We start from the raw sequence: 15,720 nt of genomic DNA on the forward strand, positions 1-15,720 counted from the left end.
TAGAAACAATATTTTCAGAAACTTTAATTTGCTGTCGTTGTAGCTTCACATAAATACTGAAATGAAGAGGAAAGCATTTCAGATTTTTAATCTGCAGGCAAAATACAGAAACAGATAAAACATTTGTCAGCATTAACAGCCACAGAATGAATCAATAGATCTGTGTGGTGGTTTAGCTCTGGAAGGAAGATTAAGCTTTTTTTTTTTAGTAAAAATTAATAAATTAGGTTTTTTAAATTACATTCTATTCTCTGTGTGCAGATATACATTTTCTGTTGTTTCCCATTTAGTACCAACAGATGGCAAGGTGCAGTTTGCCTGTTAAAAGGGGTAAGAATCAGACAACAGTTCTGAACTAAGCACCACTTCAAATACATTTTGAAATGAAAGAGTCTTTCCACTACCTTCCAGAGAAGTAACATCAATCCCAAACTACAGAATTCTACGGATATATGGTGGGAAAGCAAATGCAATTCCCAAGTTTTATATTCACTAAGCTACTGTAAAATCCTCTGTTAACAGTTGGAGATCTATAGTGGTCCATAGCCAGAGACAGCAGTAGGTAGACCGAGATCCATAGTTAATAATAATTTACAGCAAACAAACAGCAAAACAATATTCTGTCTAACCAGGCTACAAAAATCAACATACGCCAGTTAAGTGTACCACAGTGAGAACAGGACAAAGCTTCTGTATTCCTTACGTGCCGTTCTAGTTGGTCACTGCTTGTCTCTCTCCTTCATTGTATCAATGTAGCTCAGCACCTCTAGAGTCCTTCTGCCAGCCAAACTCAGATACTCGGCTTCAGGAGAAAACGCCGCTATTCCCGCTGCGCCGCCAGTGCCTGCAGGCCGCAGCGCCTCGTGTGCGGGCATTTTGTGCCCTCCAGCGGTGCCTGGGGTGCCGGGAGGATGGAGGGCCCCCAGGCTGTGGGCAGAGGGGAGGGAGCTCCCACAGCTGCACACCTGGATGGTGCCACACTGGGTGGCAACATCCACTTTCTCTACTTCTGTAACAGAGTTCTCAGTCTGCGACCAAACATCACACCTGGTACTGCCAGTGACGTGCTCTCTTCCAAGAGCTCGGTCTAATGAGCTGCCCTCAGATGGGTTTTTATTTTCCTCCTCTGTGGCACAGAAAACGGAGTCTTTCTCCTGAAGATGGGTTGCATCTTCTCTACACAAAATACTGCTGGGCTGAAGAGGCGTGGTTCCAGTGTGAGAGGTCTTCGGGAGCTCTGTGCTTGCTGAGGCTGAGACTAGGTTGGCATCATCTGTCTTCAAGGACTGTTCATTCAGATATTCCTTCTTTTTGGCTGTGTCTTCCTCTTCAGACTGTTTGAACAGAATTGTGTGAATGCAACTGTTTAAATAGTTCAGTAACTAAGGACTAAGTTAATGACTAATAACTAAGAAGTTAATTAAATAAACAGAAAGGCCAGAACTGTCTGGTTTTGGTTGGTTGGTTGGTTGGGTTTTTTTTCATTCTTTCTCCAAGGGTGTATTCCTGGCCTTTGTTGAAGAGCAGGTGGGTAAGGTGGACCTTTGCTCTCACACAAAATCTATATACACCAAAGAAGAGCACAGAAGCTTGCTTAGCATCTTCCCACAGTCATGTTACTCTGATTCCACAAGGTCTGGTAGTATCAAGAGACCACACCACACGTCTGTTAAACTACTTAGGAAACTTTACAGCTAATCATTTCTTGTCTTCCTCACACACAAAGTTGCCTTGTACAAAAGAAAACTATAAATAAGATTCCAGCTGCATCCACCCCTAGATGGACTCAGGCATATAGATATCACCCAAAGGGACCCCTGCAAACCCACAAAGGGGCAGTACTCACTGTGTCAGGACTAGAGCTGAAACAGCTTTCTGTTTGCCTTGGAGAGTAATTGGGAGACTGGCTGCTGAGTGATGACTCCGCATCTGAAAAATGAGATTAAAAGGAAAGAAAGGTTACTCACCAAAAATTCCTCAAACATCCAACTCTCAAATACAGCATGTAGAATTAAACATTACTTCTGATTCAGTTTTAAGATACTGTTTAAAGAATAAAGTGTTAACAAGGTCAATCTAGTTTTTGGCAACAGCCAGTTCTTCTCCTCTCAGGACAACATATATTAACAGAAAGTGTGAGGCAGGTGTCCCAGAGCTTCAGCTACGCCATTAACCAGCACCAGTAGCAGAAATGTGCTACTTGAAAGGAGGAAGGACTCACAGAGTGAGGGGAGGGAGAGAATGCAGCAAACTCCCTGCACACATTGGCTGCCATACAAGTTACATGTGTTTTTCTCTTAGAGGGCCTTGCGAGATTTTCTGCTTGAAATGCAGCCAGCACAGCCGACCCCTACAGCTACTGAGGGAGCAAAAGGGACGTGGGATCTCCCTGCTGACTCCCCTCACTCTGTGCACACGTGGAATGACAGCATATAGTCTAGTGGAAGAGAATAAAGACTAGTAAAGACTAGATCAGTAAAATGGCACATGCCAAACATCTAAGATATTGATCAATAGAGAAAACGTGTCCAGGATTTTTTCCAACCAACAGAGGCCTGCAAGAACAGAAAGAAAGAAAATTACTGGCATTTACTTGGCATTTTACTACATAGTAGTAAACTGGTAAACTTAAGTTGTGGTGTTCAGTTTAATACTCTTGATCTTTCTTGTGGATTTTTTTTTTTTTTTTTTTAGCAGTTACCCCTACTTTCACAGCTGGCTTTTCAGTTTAGGGGACAACTTTGGAGGAAATGGGACAATGAAAAAATATGTGTGTAATACTCACCAGAGAGACGTTAACCTGAATTTATCTCTTCAAGGAAAAGCAAATACAGATAGTTCTTAGTTACCTGGTAATGTTAAGTCTTCCTTATACAGTGCTGTATGAATCAAAAATACAAGCCCTCATCAAAGGTAACATCCTAAAAAGATCAAAACACGTCTCCCTGGCTTTAAAAATCACTGTTTCAGTTTTGTATGCAGAGAAAAATCTGATTTTTTACTTAATAATGTCTAAATGGTACTAACCTTTCTCCATCTCATGAAGAGTTGAACTCACTCCAAATTTAGACTCTTTCTCTTGTCTTGTTGCAAACTTTTAAAAATAAGAAAATGTTAATAGTGAGGGTTCAGCTGGATCAGCACCTCAGGTTGAGTGAGGAACACTGAGTTTCTGTATTACATAAAGGAGTCACTGCACTGTACCACAAACAATTTTAAGAGGTACAAAACCTCTGAGCAATAGTGTATGTACCTGGGTGACTTCTATGGGCAAAGTATTTACAAGATTATTTATACAGAGAGAGGCATAAAGTTCCTTTATAATACTGAACTGTCCTGCATATGATGTCTGGGCACTGCTTGCAGACCCTAATCCTAAGGGTCAGTGGGTAACTTACGCAATGTGTTTCAGGCATCAGCTTAGGTGTGACTCAAACCATGCACATTATGGACCCGAAAGGGCTGTCCCTCTGAGCCACGTAACCAGAAGCTGTTCTTTCCGGCTGCCCTATATAAACTATGAAGGAAAAGACGTTTCCACTGAAGTTAATTCAGAGGAGCTAAATTCAGTTTCTAACTGTTGCGGACATTCCTTCTCCACCTCAAACGAATGGCGCAAACAGTATGTTTGAAAAAAAAAAAGTCTCTTTAAAAAATTACCTCTTCAAATCCAAGGAGCTGGTTCTGTCTCCAGCCTGATTCTTTCACAAACTCGTCACCACTGAGGAAGGCAAACACAGAGCTCTCTGGTAAGCACCTTCCCCTCCTGTACATTTGTTTTCTTTCTGAACTAAAGTCATTACTGCTAACTTGTTTGTCTTCAATGTTTATTTTTCTTCAGTAACAACGAAATGCTTCCCACTATTGAGATCGTTTAACTCATTTCTGAACCTGAAATTTAACACTAAGAATCTGTTTTTCACAAACTTCACTTCTGTTGAAATGCAAAATGTAATATAGGAGATGAGAGAAGATAGTGATGTTTTGTAAAAAGGACGGTGTTATGGACCAGAGTCTTTGGAAAACTGCCTTTTGTAAAACATGGGGCACTCACATATGCTAACTTAAGCCCCGGGAAGCCGCTCATTTCCTCCGTAGTCGGGGGAAGGAGACAGTCTTTTAGGGGGCAAGTCAGAGCAACAGCTTAGCTTTAGAGACTCAAAATTGTCCCATGAAGCAGTCTTTCTCTGTACTTATTACAGGCAGATGAACAATGGTAGAAAGGGCTTACCTCCACATAAGTTTATTCACATTATTCACTACTAATTTCACTGGGAAAACTCACTGGGTCCTCACTGTTAAAAATTTTGCCTTCATGTCCTCTTAGCAGGATTTCTTCAATTCAGCAAGGAATCTGCAGTTATCACTAGTTAAGAAATTGATAATTTCTGTGGCACTCACCTTTTTTTTCTTGAATAGTTCTGCACATTCTCCTTTAAATCAAGCCACTGGTCATCGTGATAAGCAAATGTCTCTAAAATAAAAAAGTAAACCTTGATTTTAAAACACAATAGCATAAATGCAATTTGAAAATAAATGCTTCTGTCAGCTTTTAAAAATAATTTAAATAGTTTGATTTAAAATTAAATCACTGCATTCTGAAGATTCATGACATGTTTTTGGTCATGGCAGACACATCTCTGGTTAAAAAAAACATGTCTTTAAAGGGAGAATAAAAATCAGAATATATGTCCTTAAAATACTGACACGAACCCATTTTTTCAAGGTTTGCAGGGTTTTCTTTCTTTTCAGATGGTATGAAGTAGTGCTGTCCCTCAAGACAGTTCTGCAGGTGAGTTTTATGAAGACCACTGGTTTTCTTGTAGCTTGCACTTGAGGCATCGTTATTTTTAGATAAAACTTGTTCTGGAGCTGTGAAAATGCCTTCAAGGTGTCTGTCTACAGAACTTTTTTTTGCATTGATTCCAGGATAAGCCTCTCTAGTATCGTAAGGATAATTTCTGTTGGTCATTTGATTTCTATCATCAGGATCAATGAAAAGAATGGCAGTACTGCTTTGGTTAACAAAAGGATTAAAATGCTTTATGGGAGGATTATTATGGATTAGTTGGCTCTCATCTTCAAACAGTGCCAGAAAAGAACAATCACTTTCATCTTGGGGAGCTTTCAGTTCTGCAGTTTCATTCACAACATCAAACAAGGGTTCTTTTATTCCTTCATTGTTTTCTGATTCGTTAGTGGTCATTATCACTGGATTTTTCCTGGCAGAATTCATATAGTCTAGCCTGGAGGGGGTGGAGGGAGGGGAGGGCGAGGTGGAGGAGGGATGCAGAAAAGAAAAAAACAGTTTACTTACTTAGTACATAAATGAGAAATAATAACTGCTAAGACAACAAATTACGATAACTTGATGATAAATATCTCAAAGACTTTACTGCTCATCACACTTGCTTTTATCCCAAATGTACATTATTTCAACTGAAAAAGTGTCCAGTATTATATTTTCACTTTACAGCAAGGTTAATTTAAAAGGGTTTCTATTTCATGATGTCTCTAAACATACCAAGACACAGAGCACATCCTCCTGAGTAGGGAACTGTTATTTATAAAATCAGCCACAGTATGTCACTGCTGCTCCACCAGCTGACCAAAGGCGGCCACTTTGGGGAAAGAAAAAGAAAAAAAAAAAAAAAAAAAAAGGAAGACAGCTTCTTCCATTCATAAAAATAGTTTGTTCTTCAAGACTACAGTTCTCCGCTGTATTGAAAGCCCATAATAAGCTCTGTGTTCTGCTTAATTCCTGGTCTCTTTAGGAAGTGACTTCCATTTGTACTTAAGGTCAGTCATTCTAATTCAGCACAGAATTTTTCTGTTCCACTGTCAGGAGGCCAGTCAGGCATTTTGTTTTGCCCATTCTTCCCTACCCTACTTCTGATAGGAATGGTTCTGAAGATGCTATCATGCTAGCATCATTAGTATGAAAGCTATCTTGCTTTCACTTACTTGTATCTTAATCTGTCATTTTCACTGCTTTTTTCTAGGCTTGATCTGCTGACTGACCTTTCAGAAAATCTGAGCAAAATGTTGAGAGGCTTGTTGAAGCACAGAGAATCTGCAAAGGTGGTCATTCAAAAAATGCCCTTTCTTTAAAAAAATTTTGAGCAATGCCATCAATGGAACTCAAAACCTTAAGTGTAGTACAGAAAATTCTTACTGGAGAAAAATCCTGTAATGTTTTATCAGCAAATACTTGGAAGTGGATAGAGATCCTAGAGAACTTAAATGAGAAAATAGTGTCCTCTACTTACAGAAACCTCCCCAGAACAGTGTTAAAAGGCTAAACACACTAGACTTTGTTTCTGGAGAAACCTGGATAGATGTACGTGAGGAAGGTAAAACCATTTTGAGAAGCAATTCAGAGGCTCCCTCTTCACTCCAGCTGAACATTTTGTAATGCTAAGTAAAAGTTAATAGTGAATGAGGAAAGAAGACATCTAAAATTTTTAGTTAATATTTAATGACCTTGAGGTGCCACAGCTCTCAGATGTATGCACATTGATTACATCATCAGTATGTTACGATTACATTAAACAATTGTATAAGTTTACACTCACATACAGTGAAAGAAACTCCCTTCCCAGGAGAACTGCCAGCTCTTGAGGCAGAAGAATTTATGTCTACAATGGACAAAAACAAAAGGATGATACAAAGAAATGGATTTGAAGAACAGTTGGAAAGGAGATGTTGTTAGTGAGCCATGAATGGGCAGAGGACTAAGGAAGCTGCCATAAGCAGATGAGCGCACGCCTGAGGGCAGGTGGAGAAATGAAATGAGATGTAGGCCAGATAAGGTTATGTTAATGTAAAGATATTCATCAGGAATTCACCAAGATATACAGCAAGGCAAATGTTATCCTCATTTTAGGTCTTACTGGAGAAAGCCAGAAGCAGCTAGGAGAAAAGAGAGAAAGTTAAGATGGCTAACACTGGAAGCTGAGGCTCATCTAGGTATCACGTGGTCAGTGAGCTTATCAGTCACTGGACTCCCCAGGCAAACAGGCTGTAGGTACTTCAGCAGCAGCAAAATAATATATGGCCTTTTAATGGCTCTGTCCAGCCAAAGCCAGAGACTGACAGGAACTTTCAGCCAGATGGCAGACTTACAGAATAAAAAGAGTGAAGAAAGATTAGGCCTGTAAAAGCCCTAGATCCAAAGCAAGAGCCCCTGGAAAGAAATGGAAATAAAATGTTCAGTATAAATGAGTCTGCTCCTAAAACCTCTATGATTAAAAAGATTTTTGATCAGCACATTCAAAAAGAAATATATTATAGATTTCTATCCATTCTTTTAAAAACAAAGTGTATATTCTCATTAAAGTATTATTGAACATTATTGAACTAATTCTAAAAAAAAATTTAAAAAGCTAAAGTAGGATCACATATGAAAGAGAAGTAAAGAAAATGCCTTGTTCCTGGAATTCCAAATGTAAACAACGTAGGTGGAGAAGTTGCTCAGTTGCTACAGCATCAAGGTCATCAGAAAAGCACTCGCAACAGTGACCAGAACTAATGAGAGCTGGTGCAGCTACCCTGTCTGTGGCCTCTTAGTAAATCTGTGCTTCTCACTTGGGGTGAATTCAGTAACACCATCATGTTTGTGACGTTGCAAAAAAATAGATCATGGTTCTGAGTGCCTACCTAAACTTCACATTTTGCTGCCTTTCAGCAAATTTAAATAGCTTGGTATGTTCAGTCTTTCCATTTAATTTCAATTTCCATTTGAAAAGCACAAAAAATCAGTAAAAAATCAAGTAGCAGTAAGCTTCAGCTTATCTTAGTATTTTTCTTACTTAAACTTCACTGTTATTTCTGTCTTTAATGTAAAATCACTGCCTACCTATGCAATGGCTTAAACAGTTCCTGAGGCACTGTATCAGACTTCCTGAAAAGAGACTGGCTTGGAAGTTTTGTAATCCAAGGGTCTTGATCGGGACTATTTCTAAGCTGAGAAAATAGTAGAAGCTGTCAAACCCTGAATATATATAATAGTTACAGTGTTTAAAACTTTAAAGTTGGGTTTGTAAACAATATACATGTTTTCCCACTATTTTAACTTTTTTTATCTCTACAATAGAAGCCCAAACCTCCTTACAGCCCAGCTGAGTTCTACATAACTCATACTTTTCCATATTTGCATATCACTAGCACCCCATTCTCCCATAGCATGAACAAGCTTGACTGAGAGACTGCAACAAGCTGAAGATCACACAGTCATAGAAAGCTGTTGTCTGGAAGGGACCTATCTAGTCCAACCAGCTCAAAGCAGGGCCAGCTTCAAGGTTAGGACAGATTGTTCAGGATTGTTCAGGACTGAGATTCCACAACCAGTTTGGATGGCCTCTTCTGGTCCTTAGCTACTTTTTGATAATATTTTTTCCCTATACAAACAGAATTTCCATTGTTGAAACTTGTGACATCTTGCCATTTCACTGTGTACCTCTGGCTCTGTCCTGTCTGGAACTCTGTTTAGACTGTGGAAGATAGCAGTTAGTTCACCCCACACCCCCACATCCTTCTCTTTCCCAGTCCATGAAAGCTCAGTCTCTCCACATTCATCATGTGCTCGAATTCCCTAACAGTTTTTGAGGACCTTCACTGGTCCTGCCACAGTCTGTTGATCTCTTGCTTGTACGGGGGGTTCCAAAACTGGACACAGTATTTCAGATGTGTTCTCACATATGCTGCTCAGAGGGAAATAATCATCAGCCTTTGACTGCTGGGTATGCTCTTTCTAATGCAGCCCTCTATGTAGTTGGCCTTCGCTGCTACAAGGGTGCACTGATGTCTCATGTACAACTTGTTGTCCACCAGCACCCTCAGGTCCTTCTCTGCAAAATTGCTGCCTACTCAATCAGTCCCCACCCACACTGACATGTGCAGTTATTTCTCCTCAGGGACAGGGCTTTGTATTTCTCTGTGTGAAACTCTCTGAAGTTGCTGGTGGCCTTCTGCTTGTTGAGATCCCTCTGAGTAGCAGCCTTGCTACTGTAATGAGCACTCGGTTAATTTGGTATCAGGCATGAACCTGTTGAGGTGCTGAGGGCACATTCTGTCCATTGTCCAACTCTCTAATGAAGATGTACCAAACTTGGTATTAATCTCTGGGGATCCCTGCCATTACTGACCTGTTGCCAATGAGACTTTTTAGCCAATAGAAAATTACTTTGAGCAGTTTTTTACCCATCTTATTGTCCACTCATCTGGTTCATACGTCCCAACTTTGGCTACTAGGATCCCACGGGAAACCTTGTCAAAAGCCTTCCTAAACTCAAGGTAAATAGTATCTGCTGCTCTCCCTTATACATAGACTAGTAATTTCCTCACAGAAAGCAATCAGGTTCATCAGGCACAGTATGGCCTTGGTAAACCTAAGCTGGCTGTTCCCAGTCACCTTCTTGTTCTTCATGTACCTTGGAATTGCCTCCGGGAGGTCTAGATCCATAATCCTTTCAGGGACAGAGGCAAGACGATACTTCCCCAGATCGTGCTTATGTTTTTGCATATGGGCATCACATTTGTGTATTTTTTGCCACTGAGAAGCTTTCCTGATGATCACAGTCTTTCCAAGATGATAGACATCTGCCCTGCAGTGATGTCATCCAACTCCCTCAATACACTTGGATGCACCCTGTTCAGTCCCATGTATTTCTTTATGTCCAGGTTATTAAGGACTCCCTAACTTGTTCCTTCACTACTATTTCATACCACTCTCACCTAAACTCTCTGCTGAGCTTGAAGATGTGCCAGAGAAAAGTCTGAAGCAAAGTAGGTCTCAAGTGCCTCAGACTTCTCCGTGTCTCCTATCTCCTTTGTTACTAGGTCTCAACGCTATTTAGCAGTGGACAGTATTTTCCTTGGTTTCCTTTTGCTGATGACCTACCTGTAGAAGTCCTCCTTGTTGCCCTTCTCACCCTTTGGGAGTTTCAGCTCTGACCATCCTAATGTCACCCCGCCAAGCTCAGGGAATGCTTCTGTATTCTTCCTGGTGGCCCATCCCTCCTTCCACACTTCCTTTTTGCATTTGAGGTCAGTCAGGAGTTCCCTGATTCAGCCAAACTGGCCTCCAGGACCTACTAATTCTCCTGCACACTGAGGTGGACTGTCCTTGTGATTTGAAAATATCTTTCTTGGGCTCCTTTGTCCCTCAGGTCAGCTTCCTGTGAGTCTCTGCCTATCCATTCCCTGTACAACCCAACATCTCCCCTTCTGAAGCTCTGAAGCCAAAGGAAAAAATACGTGTGTGCTCTAGTATCCTGGCACAACATCGCTCTATTTCAGCCAAATTTGTTTAGAGAGCTAGGGGTCTCAAAAACATGAAACCCCAAAAGAGGAATGAAGATCAGTGAATAGCTAACCATGGGTATCCCACCTGTACCTCCACTGATGAAACCACTGAGCAAGCACAGTCCTTAACCATTCTAGCAGCAGGAATCAGCTGGCTAGCTAGCTTGTTATGAACTGTAGGGTACAACTCTTGCACAGACATACAAAATATGGGGAAAAAAACCAAACCAAACCAAAACACAACACCTAAAGTTGGTTTTTTTTTTTGTAAGTGACAGCAGTTAACTGCTTCTGGAGCTGGTCTAGACAGGTACTGAGTTCTCACCGCTAACAAAATCGAGGGGGATGAGACTGCTGAACTTATTTTGCAGGATTGCTTTGGGAAACGATAGTTGGCAATGTATCATATTGAGGCTTTTCTCCCTGATCTTGTATATATAATTTTAAAAAATCAGAAACAGATATTACACTAATCTGTTAAAAAAATTCAGTAATCTAACATTTATAATTTAGTCATGACCATTCCCAAGTATAAGGTCACTACAACAGAAAAAATAACATACATATCTTTGGTATGAACAACTGATATTTGGCGCACTCTTAATTCTAATGCATTTTTAAATCTGGGAAAAAATACTCTTGTTTTTGTATAATTTTACCAAATAAAATTGTTTGGAAATCTGCAGTCACTTAAAAGCCTTTATCACTTACCTCAAGACTTTAAAATACCACTGGTGATAAATGTAGAATTTGTTTTATTATTTCAATAAATAATATATTTTCCAAAATTAAAGCATATTATATTTGCTATTACTTTTCTAAGGATGATTTTTTTTATGAATGCCAAAGTTAACAAAAAGAAAAAAACAGTAACATGCAGCAGAACAAATAACTTTCAAGCATTCTTAAACTTAACTTGAGTTAAACAGCAGGCTTTTCTCAACCCTTTTAGGAGTGTTGAGAATACTGTAAGAACTGTGTTACTCACTGAGGCACTGCATGATTACAAATTAGGTCACGGTGATCACCTCAGATCATATGATACCCAGTTACACTAATCGTACATTTAAGAAAGTTGTATTTATGACTGTAATACTTTTCAGCTTTCTTTAACCAACTTTACAAGGCAGAAACAAAAGAAAGCCTGTGGTATGTGACTAACTCTCTTTCTGCAGGTATCAGCAATACTGAGAGCTCAGTGAACAAAAGCTCAGGCTAAGTGTATTTCATAACAATAAAATAAATATATTTGTATATATGGAATATTCATTGCCACCAACCTACAACAAATGTTGATCTTTCATAATTATCTTTATCATTACACTAATCCTACACCCCAAATAAATGAAAGTTAGTTTAAAATAATTCTGTGGAAAACGAAAAATATCAATCAAACCTGGTTTTGCAGCTTCTCTTCATAGGTCCGTTCCCAAGTGTTGCTCATTAGGTTTGTATTGAAATTTTCTTCTGAAAGTTGTGTACAGTTAGAGGACCAAAAAACAGAAGAGGACACTGGATAAGCACTAAAAGCTCTTGCTATGTTGTCTTCATGCTCCATACTAGAGTCAGCATACATTAATTCTGTTACTTGTGATAACTAGACAAAACATAGCAAAGAAATATTTATCTGAAATTGTTTGGATGTAAGCATAAAGTTCCAAGTAATCTAACATTTTATATTTGTCTTTTACATCTCTGCACATATACCACATGCAAGAGAAAATTTTCATGTATTCTGATATGATTTTTTCACAAAAAACCCATAAGGTAATAAGGGCTTATTTCAGGGAAACCATAAGTATCTACTTAAGTTGAAGCATGCACACAAATGCTATCCTGAGGAGAAATTATGAATTTTATAGCCCCTCTTTCTGTTTAATAAAGTGAATATATCTTAATTACTTAAATTGGTTATACTTCAATTTATGAAGACTTTAAAAACAGTTCTTTGCAACATACAGGGCTTAGACTTTATTTTTTTATTCATACGTTAAATTAGCTTTCTGTGTGTGCACACTGCATTATCATGTGTTTTGATGAACTGATGCAAATCTGTCCATCCAAATGGAGGTTGAGGAGAAACTTGGCTATCATTTTGATCTATTATTTCTGGCCATGCTAAATCTGAAATATGTCCTCTCTGTCTTCAACAAACAGATAAAAAGAGTCATAAAGGAAGGCTGACTTAATGTGATATCCAAAACAGTAGTGGCAGTTCATGGTGTTCTTGGCTGAAACACATTAGACAGCTAAAGTTTTCACCCATACCAAGTAATTCTTCCTGACTCAAAAGAAAGCAACTTCTAACACTAGAAAAACACGTCTTTCTCACTCTAGCAAAACATGCTTTGGCAATATGAATGGGCCAAGACCACACAGAACAATACTGTGCAAGCATCTTCTGCAAGCTCTGTTCCTCAGAGTCTTATGTGATATGAACAGCAAGAGCCAGTGGAGACGTACCAAGCAAGTCTGAGTAACCTAAGCTGAGTGTATTCTAACAGATTTACTAACTTGTTGGGTTTTTTTTCTTTAGTCATTTTTTATGTAGCAGTGGAATGGGTCATTGAAAAAAAAAAAAAAAAGCCTAAATTCCATCCGGAGAATGTTTTCCACTGTAACCTCAATGAGTGTATGAACTTCCCAACTGTATTCACTGAGTACTTGTACTTAAGTTCCTCTCAACGACTCACTTCTGTCTATGCTTCTCACATTTAATCATTTCACATTTCTGCATATTGTTTTTAATTTACCTGCTGTTGGCCTCAGTCTCTTTCCCATAATCAAAGAATCACAGAATAGTTTGGGTTGGATGGGACCCTCAAGGGTCATCTAGTCCAACCCCCCTGCAAGAAGCAGGGACATCTCCAACCAGATCAGGTTGCTCAGAGCCCCGTCCAACCTGGCCTTGAATGTTTCCAGGGATGGGGCATCCACCACCTCTCTGAGCAACCTGTGCCAGTGTTCCACCACCCTCATTGTTAAAAATTCTAATAATCTCTGTCCTTTTGAATAGCTTACAACACAAATATTTTTAAGTATTTTGGAAAATGCCTAAACCAAGGTGAGCCTTTCAAGAAGTACGTAAGAAATAGCAGAAACAAATATAAAACATGACTGGAGGATAACATATCAATACAGCCTTAAAGAAGAAGACTTCACATGTTTTAGCATCCATGAAATTTGGTCAGTCTTTGAAAAAACACTTAAAAATACAGTCATTGCTGCACATTTTTAGCTCTACATCAGCGAAAACAATAAACTTACTTACATTATGCTGGTATTTTTCTTTCTCTGAGAGATGCTGCCTTCTGCTGTCCAATACTTGCTGTTGTAACCTTGTAAAATGTATAAAAACAATCTATGAAATATAAGATATAAGATCTATAAGATTAAAAACATTCTGAGTATTAATTTCAAAATAATTTAAGATTCTTTTTCCACTCGTCTTGAAAAGGCCTGATTCTTAAGCAGTTACAAGCAGCCAGTGTGTGAGTCAGTCACTTTAGGGCATCTGAAGCTGGATGGGAAAGGTGCGTAAGTGAAAAATGCTGTTTGAATAGCCTGCTCTGTAAGACAAACTTAGCATGTATACCTGACATGACTAAAGCAGCATTATTTTTTTTTTATGCCTCAGCTTCATGTACAGTTTTTTATTTAGAATACATTTATTTACTCTCTCACAGTAAGAGTATCACTGGAATGCCAGGAGTGATTGTGAAACTTCTTCATCTTAGAATGGTCTGCTTATGTTTATTTAATACCCCAGATACAAGACCATCATGAAATACCTTTTTCAGAACTTCCTTACAGCTTACCTACTGCCTATTTTATACAAGTACCTGTTCTGGATGTCATCTAAGTTCGGCATACGTTGTGTATGTAGTGGTGACATGGGAAGCTCTATGTTGTGCCTCCTAACAGGTATTTTTACACCTTCAGTGATATCAACGTGGACTGGTTTCCTCATGTTCTCTGCAATGAAAATATTTGGAATATTAGCCCTGTGCTTGGAGAAACTTTTGAGCTTCCTGAATTTTCACTAGAGTACAAAAGCTAATGTTTTAGGTTTCTTAATCCATTTAAAGACTTTTTTTTTTGCTTTCTTTGTTACTAGCAATGCAAGACCTCTATCCTAAATGGCATTATAGTATAAAATTATTTATGGTCAGCTGCTGTGTGTAGACAGGCTCTGTTGGCCTCCTCAGTCACTGTCTAATCTTCCTGAGTACAGGACAACAAATTCTCCACAATCTGGTTTATGAATATGTCACAGAGGATGAGAGTTAGGACTCAAGTTGCAGAGACCTTTTTTTGGAGCTTAATGATGGATTTTAAGAAAGGTACTCTGGGTAGAACTGACAGACTATTCCATTTCCCCCCCCCCCCCCAAAGTTATGAAAAAGGAAGGGGAAATGGACCCACTCAAAGGCAAAGGGAAAAAGAAAGGGATGTAGAGTAAAATTAATGGGTGGAATTAGGAAAGTACACAAGTGTACAAGGCTTTAAAGGTGAAGTAGGCAGAAGACAAGGTTATTTGATTCCTCTTATGTCCTGACCTTTTATTAAATCATAATTTTTGTATGTACTTGGAATTTTTTATTTTAAAAATAAAATAACACTTATTTGAGCATTAAGTTATTAGTGGAAGAACAAGAACTAAAATAATAGCAGTAATAGTTAAGGATAACCGATTTTGTTAACTGTGAAGTCAGAACACTGTTACACTAAACTCACCAGTGCTGTCTTTTTTGGTTGATATCTGGTTAACAACATATAGATTGAGGAGATCTAAACTGACTGCTGAACTTTTAGGAGATGATACTCCCAGGAGCTTCATCTTTGATTTAAGTTTCTTCTTTTCAAAGAATTCCTAAATTTTTTAAACAGAAGCTTCAACAACACATTACCAGTATATATAATTCATAGTAAATAAATTATAATTTGATCATATTCAAAATAAATCAGTTCTCTTGATGCCAAAAACTTAGTCCTTAAACAGTCATACCTCAAACTTTGTGTATGATCATTAAAAATAGTTCTTTAAAATAAAATACATACCAAAATTCTTAAATATCAAAAGTCTTAGAAAAAAATAAACTTGGACTTTTTAGGCAGCTTATAAGCCAGCAGGCAAATAAATCAGCAAGATGACATACACACAGACATCTATAATGATACAAAGAGTTTACTGTTCTCCATATTTGGCTCCCTTGACATAGAAAATAGTCTTGTGACCAAAAAAAAAGAGAAAAAAAAGTAAAGAAGGAAAAACTCTAAGACTGGGACTTCGGAAAGGCTTTTTGTCACAAGGAACAAAAAGAGATATGACTGACACTTTGAATATATCAGGCAGATAATTCTGGAAAACTTGGGAAATAAAAATCTCCATTTTGTAGGAGATTATTATTAATA

General features: G+C 38.5%; 1 protein-coding gene across 1 annotated transcript; it reads right to left on the minus strand.

The window, feature by feature from the left end:
* Nucleotides 1-9: 9 nt before the first annotated feature.
* Nucleotides 10-15,160, minus strand: REDIC1 (regulator of DNA class I crossover intermediates 1). The gene is made up of 11 exons (XM_010122857.2): nucleotides 15,043-15,160; nucleotides 14,148-14,280; nucleotides 13,577-13,643; nucleotides 11,702-11,902; nucleotides 7,859-7,965; nucleotides 4,714-5,246; nucleotides 4,402-4,474; nucleotides 3,661-3,721; nucleotides 3,028-3,094; nucleotides 1,847-1,929; nucleotides 10-1,334 (listed from the first exon to the last, which is right to left on the minus strand). Exons 1-11 carry the CDS (start codon nucleotides 15,143-15,145, stop codon nucleotides 720-722), a joined length of 2,043 nt encoding a protein of 680 aa, XP_010121159.2. The 5' UTR covers nucleotides 15,146-15,160; the 3' UTR covers nucleotides 10-719.
* Nucleotides 15,161-15,720: the final 560 nt, after the last annotated feature.

The sequence above is a fragment of the Chlamydotis macqueenii genome, chromosome 1 (genome assembly GCF_036417535.1).
Source record: "Chlamydotis macqueenii isolate bChlMac1 chromosome 1, bChlMac1.mat, whole genome shotgun sequence".
Classification (NCBI taxonomy): Eukaryota; Metazoa; Chordata; class Aves; order Otidiformes; family Otididae; genus Chlamydotis; species Chlamydotis macqueenii.